Source organism: Coregonus clupeaformis, chromosome 1, assembly GCF_020615455.1.
Source record: "Coregonus clupeaformis isolate EN_2021a chromosome 1, ASM2061545v1, whole genome shotgun sequence".
In the NCBI taxonomy this organism is placed as follows: Eukaryota; Metazoa; Chordata; class Actinopteri; order Salmoniformes; family Salmonidae; genus Coregonus; species Coregonus clupeaformis.
This window is the reverse complement of record NC_059192.1, coordinates 98,836,618-98,844,662: the sequence shown is the minus strand read 5'-3', so window position 1 is coordinate 98,844,662 and position 8,045 is coordinate 98,836,618. Positions and strand designations below refer to the sequence as shown.

Here is an 8,045-nt window from a genome sequence, read left to right as displayed (position 1 = left end):
TCGTCCCGGTTTTGGGGGCCTTCTGCAGGCTTGTTGGGGCCACAGCCAGCCTATCGTCGGGGTTCCATCCAGAGTCTAATGGCCAAACGGAACGGATTAATCAGGATCTGGAGACCACCCTGCGGTGTATGGCGGCCAGTAATCCCACGTCTTGGGCCACCTATATCATTTGGGCTGAATATGCCCACAACACCCTCCAGTCCTCAGCCACCGGATTGTCCCCCTTCGAATGCCAGTTCGGTTACAACCTCCATTGTTTCCAGAGGAGGAGGCGCAAGTTGGTGTTCCCTCGGCCCAGCGCTTTGTCCAACGCTGTAGGCGGACCTGGAAGAAGGCCAGGCGTGCCCTCCTTCGGACCTCCCAGAGATACCAAAGTCAGGCTAATCGCCACCGCCGGGACGGCCCCTAGTTTCCGAGCTGGTCAGAGAGTTTGGTTGGCCACTAAGAACCTGCCCCCTCCGGGTCGAATCCAGGAAGCTTTCCCAGAGATACATCGGGCCTTTCCGCATTGCTAGAAAGGTTAACCCTGTGTCGTATCGTTTGGTTCTCCCTCGCTCCCTTAGAGTTAACCCCACTTTCCATGTTTCACTCCTTAAACCTGTCTTGTCTTCTCCCTTTGCCCCCCCCACGCAGACCCCCGCCACCTCCCAGGATCATTGACGGCCAGCCAGCCTACACAGTCCGCCGGATACTGGACTCCCGGAGGGTCCAGAACTCTCTGCAGTATCTGGTGGACTGGGAGGGCTACGGGCCGGAGGAGCGCTCCTGGGTTCCAGCCAGGGACATCCTGGACCCAGGTTTGATCCGAGATTTTCGCACCCTGGGGCCAGGGTGTTCTGGAAGGAACGTCAGGAGTCGTTCCTAGAGGAGGGGGTCCTGTCAGCTTCCTGCCTCCTGTTTGTCTCCGGGCCTCTAGAGGTCATCTGTGTTCCCCTCTGCCTTAGTTCTTCCTCGTGTGTGTCAGCTTCCTGCCTCCTGTTTGTCTCCGGGCCTCTAGAGGTCATCTGTGTTCCCCTCTGCCTTAGTTCTTCCTCATGTGTCCTAATTAGCTTGATCCAGGTCACCTGTGCCTTGTTTCCCCTTGTGTATTTTAGCTGTGTGTTTTCCCCTTGTTTCTCACTTGGTTATTGCATCCTGACTATGTGTCTCCTGCTTTGTCCCACCGTGTCTGTCCTAGTAAGTTGTTCAAAGTTATCTTTAGTTTGTTTTTCTCCCCTCGTGGAGTTGTTTTGTTTTGCCTCCTGTTTTGGAACATTAAATCTACTTGCCTGGAGTATTGCCTTGGGTGTTTCATTTGGGTCCTACAACACCTCCTCTGTGGCTAAGGGGTAGTACCCCCAGCTCTCCACATCTGAGACCGGAGTTTCTAGCCCGGCTTGTGACAATGGTGTAACATTTTTGGCAGATCATATTGATAATATTACATATACTTTGCAGGGGTTTGCGAATGAAACAATAAGAGGGTTTAACCTTCTGTCAAATACTCAAAGAAGTCACAGACTGACGCTGTTGAAACATGACATGGCTCTTGACTATATTTTGGCAAAACAAGGTGGCTTATGTTTGGCTATGAATCTAACGGGGGATGATTGTTATACTTTGATCCCAGATAGTTCCGATAATATCACGAGTGTTATAGATGCGTTGAAGAATATAAGGGATGCGTTTGGGAGATCTGAGGGAGCTGGATGGTCAGTGAAGTCTTGGTTGCAAGATCAGTTAGGCCCAATAGGAGCAGTGATGGTTCAGATTTTAGTTGCAGCTCTGATAGCGTTGTGTGTGATGTTTTGCTTTTGTACTTTGTTACTGACCTTTGCGAAAGCTATGATATTAAGATGGGTTGGAATTGTGATGCCTGGAGACAACACTCAGATGCCGTTGTTGACTGTTCCTGATCTGGATGAAGATGGACAAGGGGGTCTGGATGGAGTATTAATGGATAAATATCCTTTTTGATTATTTGATCATTTTTCAATTTTTTTCAATATTAGTGTGATTTTTAGTATGATTTTATGAATCAAAGGGGGGAATGGGATAATGTGATTCATACATCATTTATATATCATTTTTATATTCTTAGTTGATCTTGATGTTTAATTTGAAAGTGTTTGTTTTGCAAAAGATACTGTTTGGTCTTTTCTTTTCTTCCAGAAGCGTTTGGGGGAAAATGTAAAGATTGAAATACTCAAACAAGGACAATATGAAAGGACAATGACTGGAGGAGATGGAACCAGGAAGGGGGGGAAAGGTTCCCATTCCATCATCAACAATGCATTGGAAGTCGAAACTACGGGGAGATTAAGTGTAGTGGACTACATTCCAGTGTCTGCAATGAAATATAGACATATTTGCATGTGTAATACATAATTTGTGTCATATTCTTAGGTATTAATTTTTGTAGAATGATATTTGATGTTATTGAATACATGTGGGGATCTTAGATGTTTTTGTTTATTTCGTTGATGCTTAGGGACAGGGAGTCTAGGCAGGGAGAGGTCCACTGTAGGGTCCAATGGGTTGACCAGCCTTAGAGTGGATATTTTGTGGATAGTATTTTGTTTGCAGGGGCTTACATGTGTATTTAATTGCATCATAGTTTCAAATGCATTGATAGGGATTTATGAGTTTATCGGGAGTACCTAGGTGGTTGCCTGGGGCAGAGGAACCGTGAGAGAATTTTACTGTCTTGATTGATGGATGGATATCTGGAAAGATGGCTGCCGGACAGTTTTTCGCTCTCACACTCCATAAAGATTTGTTCATATTTCATAGTAATGTATTCACACTTCATAAACAGTTATTCATATTTCATAGAAAGGTATTTACACTCTAGAGGAGAATGTTTTTAGTTTAATGTTAAAGATACTCAATAAGATAAATTGTTACTGGTCATAATCCTATTCTGTTTGTTTTCGAGACTTTTAGTTAGTCTCGAAGGGGGGAAATGTAGTGTATTAGGATTATGCCTTTGTTAAATGTTTTTCATGAAGAAATGGAATGTTGTTTATCTTAGTTCAAATGTAGCAGTTGTAGGGTGACGCCCCAGGGGGGATAGGTGATTGGACGAAAGAGGGAGCCACCCATATTTTTGCCATTGTTTATAAGTAGGAGCTAGACAAAGGGGGAGTCAGAAGCATTCAGATTAATTTGGGACGGTGCCTCTCCAGACACCGCGGGTCTGTAACTTATGCTGTAAACTTGTGATATTAATAAAAGCTTCTAATCAAGGTGCAGCCTAAGCGGACTCTTTGTTTGACAGCAATAGCCACCAACAGCCGACGGGACACGACAAGAGAAAGCAGTTTTTCCCTTAATGTTCATTTATTGGAACATGGGATTATATGAAATGCAAGTCATTTCTTAGTATCACGATAGCTTCAATAAGTAAAATAAGATATTTCAAAAAACACAAGGACTAAAATGCAATAGCTTCATTTTGATTGATTAAAATAGGCACAGGATTACAACTAGTTAGTATGATTATCTTACACAACACAGTGGACTTTATTGTACTGTTCACAACACACACACACACAAACACGTGCGTGCATACGGACACCCGCACACACAAATACACACACACACACACTAAGCCAGAAAGAAGAATGTATCTGTATAGTCATAGTGGATGTCCCAAATGGCACCCTATTCCCTATATAGTGCACTACATTTCAGCAGAGCCCTATGGGTCCCATATGGGCCCAGATCAAAAGTAGTGCACTATATAGGGAATAGGGTGCCATTTGGGATGAAGATATGGGCCTAGCCCCATGTTTAAAGGTGCCAGTACTGCCAGTGTTCTCTCTCCATGTCCGGTAAGGGCATCGGTCTCTCATATTTACATTGATATATGTATTTTTTGCTTAGCTCTTCCCACCCTGGGTAATTGGATGGACCTTCCGCTACTAGAGCCCATACTGGGTGGTCTGCCTAACTGGCGGGTCGGTCCCATGGGCTTGGGAGCATGTGACCGCCGGTGTTGTTGGAGATTGTTTTTCCGGCCGTAGGTCTTCCCGCATTCACAGCACTTGTACAGTCTCTCTCCTGTGTGCATTCTGAGGTGGACACTGAGGTTGTATTCCCTGGTGTAACTCTTGCCACATTCAGGGCAGAGGAAGTGTTTTTCTCCCCTGGGGGACATGGTGGATTTCTGTGGTGCCGGGAGGTTGTGGGTTCCCTCCCTCTGTGGTGCCGGGAGGTTGTGGGTTCCCTCCCTCTGTGGTGCCGGGAGGTTGTGGGTTCCCTCCCTCTGTGGTGCTGGGAGGTTGTGGGTTCCCTCCCTCTGTGGTGCCGGGAGGTTGTGGGTTCCCTCCCTCTGTGGTGCCGGGAGGTCGTGGGTTCCCTCCCTCTGCGGTGCCGGGAGGTCGTGGGTTCCCTCCCTCTGCGGTGCCGGGAGGTCGTGGGTTCCCTCCCTCTGCGGTGCCGGGAGGTCGTGGGTTCCCTCCCTCTGCAGTGCCGGGAGGTCGTGGGTTCCCTCCCTCTGCGGTGCCGGGAGGTCGTGGGTTCCCTCCCTCTGCAGTGCTGGGAAGTTGTGGGTTTGTGGTGCCGGAAGGTTGTGGGTTTGTGGTGCCAGAAGGTTGTGGGTTTTTGTTGCTGGTAGGTTGTGGGTTCCCTCCTTGCCAATCTGATTCAGGCATCGTTGTGGTTTCCCAACATTGTGTCTGTTGTCTGGAGGTTGTTTAGCTGCTTCTGAAGAAGTCGCCCTGATGTCCGGCAGCAGCAATCTGGGATCCCGGTCTGCAGACAGACAGATGGACAGAGAGAGAGATGGAGACAGACAGACACGATGCAACAATGTTATTGTTAAGGTGTGGTTGAGTCTACTAAGACATGGTCTTGATGTTTTAAACAACATGGTTTTGATCACTGACAGTTTGCTAGTAGTCCATCATGATGTATCAATGGTAAAGGAGGACACTCACCTGTGTGCACTTTAAAATGCGTTTTGAGATTCCCTTTCTGGTTGAACCTCATCCCACACACAGAGCACTGGTAAGGTCTCTCTCCTGTGTGTGTTCTCATGTGTCTCTCCAGTTTGTTTGCTTGAGTGAATTCCTTCCCACAGTCCGGACACTTGTGAAACCTCTTTGCTCGCCGTCGTTCCTCTCCCCCAGAACAGTTGAATCGCTCGTGGGTCATCAGGAGTCCTTTACTGATGAAGCCCTTGCCACACTCAGAGCAGAGGAAAGGCTTCTCTCCTGTATGTGTTCGCTGGTGGACTTTTAATGTATACTTGTTAGAGCAGGTCCGTCCGCACACGGAGCACAGGGGCTTCTCCTCGGTGTGTGTTCGCTCGTGGGCTTTCCAAGCCGGTTTGTGATAGTAACCCTTGCCACAGAAAGAGCAAGAGTGAGGCTTCTCTCCTGTGTGAGATCGCTGGTGTTCTTTTAACGATTCTTTATTGAACCTCTTGCCACACACACAGCAGGTGTAAGGCTTGGCTCCAGTGTTTGTCTTCAAGTGAACCTCCAGAACACACTTTGAGGAGAACTCTTGTCCACAGCAGCAGCCAAACTTGTCATCCGGGTCTGTTTTAATCTGTTCAGAATTCCTCTTTTGGTGGTATCTCAAGCTATCTTGATGAGCGAAGCCCTTCCCACACTCAGAGCAGGTATAAGGCTTCTCTCCTGTGTGTGTTCGTTGGTGTGTTTTCAAAGCTTGTCTAATAGTGAATGTTTTCTCACACACAAGGCAAGTGTAAGGCTTCTCTCCTGTGTGGGTTCTCATGTGTATTTGTAGTGCAGATAATGTTTGGCAGTGTCTCCCACAATCTGGGCATGGGTGGGTCTTTTTCTGCCTTGTTCTGCGTATCATCTGGTGTTGTTCAGGTTCTCCTGGTGTAGAGGGCTTCTCCTCGCCTGCAGAGTGATGGCTGGGACTCTCTCCTGTGGGGACGAGACAGGACAGATAGAGTCAGTGAGACTGAGTCAGACTCAGTGTGCATATGCATACCTACCGGGTTTCTCCCTTATTTTACAACTTCTCCTGTGCTTCTCCTGTTGTAGGATTTATGGCAACGCTATCCAAGATGGCTCCCCAAATGGCACCCTATAAACCATAGGGTTCTGGTCAAGAGTAATGGACTATATAGGGAATAGGGTGCCATTTGGGACTCATCCCAAGTTAGCCTGGCTCCAGCGACCCACCTGTATTATCTAGTTCCCAGTCTTCTTCCTCTTTGACTACGATATTAAATGTTGGTGTTTCACTGTTGACGTCTTGACCCTGCGGTGTGTCTTTCTGATCACCACGGTTACTGTCCTCCTGGTGACCATGGTTCCTGTCAGGACTCGGGGACACCGTGGATAGAGACAGGCTGGACAGGTCTTCAGAGTCCTATGATGAATAGTGACAGTGCAGTTTTAACAACACACTAGCTAGTTACATTATTAAAGGTAGATTTAGCAATAAGACACCATCGTAAATAGCAAGGCAAATGTTTTGCTTGTTATGGAAAAGACAACTTCTCTTTGAACGAAACCTTTCCAGCTAAATATAACTGGTTTAACAACTATCGGTGTACACATCACTGACAATCTGGAATGGTCCACCCACACAGACAGTGTGGTATTGCGCCTCTTCAACCTCAAGAGGCTGAAGAAATTCGGCTTGGCCCCTAAGACCCTCACAAACTTTTACAGATGCACAATTGAGAGCATCCTGTCGGGCTGTACCACTGCCTGGTACAGCAACTGCACCGCCCGCAACCGCAGGGCTCTCCAGAGGATGGTGCGGTCTGCCCAACGCATCACCGTGGGCACACTGCCTGCTCTCCAGGACACCTACAGCACCCGATGTCACAGGAAGGCCAAAAATATTATCAAGGACATCAACCACCCGAGCCACGGCCTGATCACCCCGCTATCATCCGGAAGGCGAGGTCAGTATAGGTGCATCAAAGCTGGGACCGAGAGACTGACAAACAGCTTCTATCTCAAGGCTATCAGACTGTTAAATAGCCATCACTAGCCGGCTACCACCCGGTTACTCAACCCTGCACCTTAGAGGCTGTTGCCCTATATACATAGACATGGATACATAGCCACTTTAATAATGGAACACTAGTCACTTTAAAAATGTTTACATACTGCTTTACTCATCTCATATGTATATTCTGTATTCTATTCTACTGTATTTTAGTCAATACCACTCCAACGTTGCTCGTTCTAATATTTATAAATTTCTTAATTCCATTATTTTACTTTTAGATTTGTGTGTATTGTTGTGAATTGTTGGAGCTAGGAACACAATAATTTCGCTACACCCGCAATAACATCTGCTAAATATGTGTATGTGACCAATAATATTTGATTTGATATCAACCAATGTAAACCTAATTATACCAGCTACTGTTCATTGGATTTTCATTCACCTAGCTAGCTGGCCAGTTAACTAGCTACCTTACTAGAAAACAAAATCATATCAGCGAGCTACAACATTCCTAGCTAATACTGATGTTGCTACCATTCACTGTACTCTATAAAATACTGAGCAACTTGATTTGCTAGCTAGCCACAACATTTGGTACAGCAACCACCGAGCAGTTTGCAGAGCAGAAAAGAGATGTGGCTAGCACACGTTGAGATTCTTACCTCGTCCATAGCTACGGGAATGAATCCCTGAGCTAACTACCTAGAAAGCTAGTTTAGTTGTACATTTATCATGCTGACTGGCAGTGTTGTTGGTCGTAACCTCGCGTCTCGTTGGTTGTAGGCTGGGAAATACCAACGCCTGATGCTATTTAATCAAAAGCAACGGTCTTTTATAATTTTTTTCTGCTTAGTGTTTTGAACGCTGAGGTGTTATAAGTGAAGTTTGGTAAACTGTCGAACTCTTGTCTGTCTTCCGACTTCTGGTATGAGGTTGTCGTTTGAGTACGCTTTAGCGCCGCTATGCGGTCTGGAGGATAAAGACAATAGATTACAGGTCTCTTGCAACATAGCAATCTGATCGTTCCTGAAATCAAATGTTTTTATAGATAAAAGGTAATAAAGAGAGAAATACGTTTTTCCCCCCCCCCAATGTTAATTTATTGGTCAATGGCA

The 8,045-nt window shown here is 46.4% G+C and overlaps 1 protein-coding gene across 1 annotated transcript; it reads right to left on the bottom strand.

The window, feature by feature from the left end:
• Positions 1-3,416: 3,416 nt before the first annotated feature.
• Positions 3,417-7,873, bottom strand: LOC121581137 (zinc finger protein 658B). Its single transcript, XM_041896539.2, has 4 exons — positions 7,593-7,873; positions 6,147-6,336; positions 4,923-5,885; positions 3,417-4,737 (listed from the first exon to the last, which is right to left on the bottom strand). Exons 1-4 carry the CDS (start codon positions 7,599-7,601, stop codon positions 3,839-3,841), a joined length of 2,061 nt encoding a protein of 686 aa, XP_041752473.2. The 5' UTR covers positions 7,602-7,873; the 3' UTR covers positions 3,417-3,838.
• Positions 7,874-8,045: the final 172 nt, after the last annotated feature.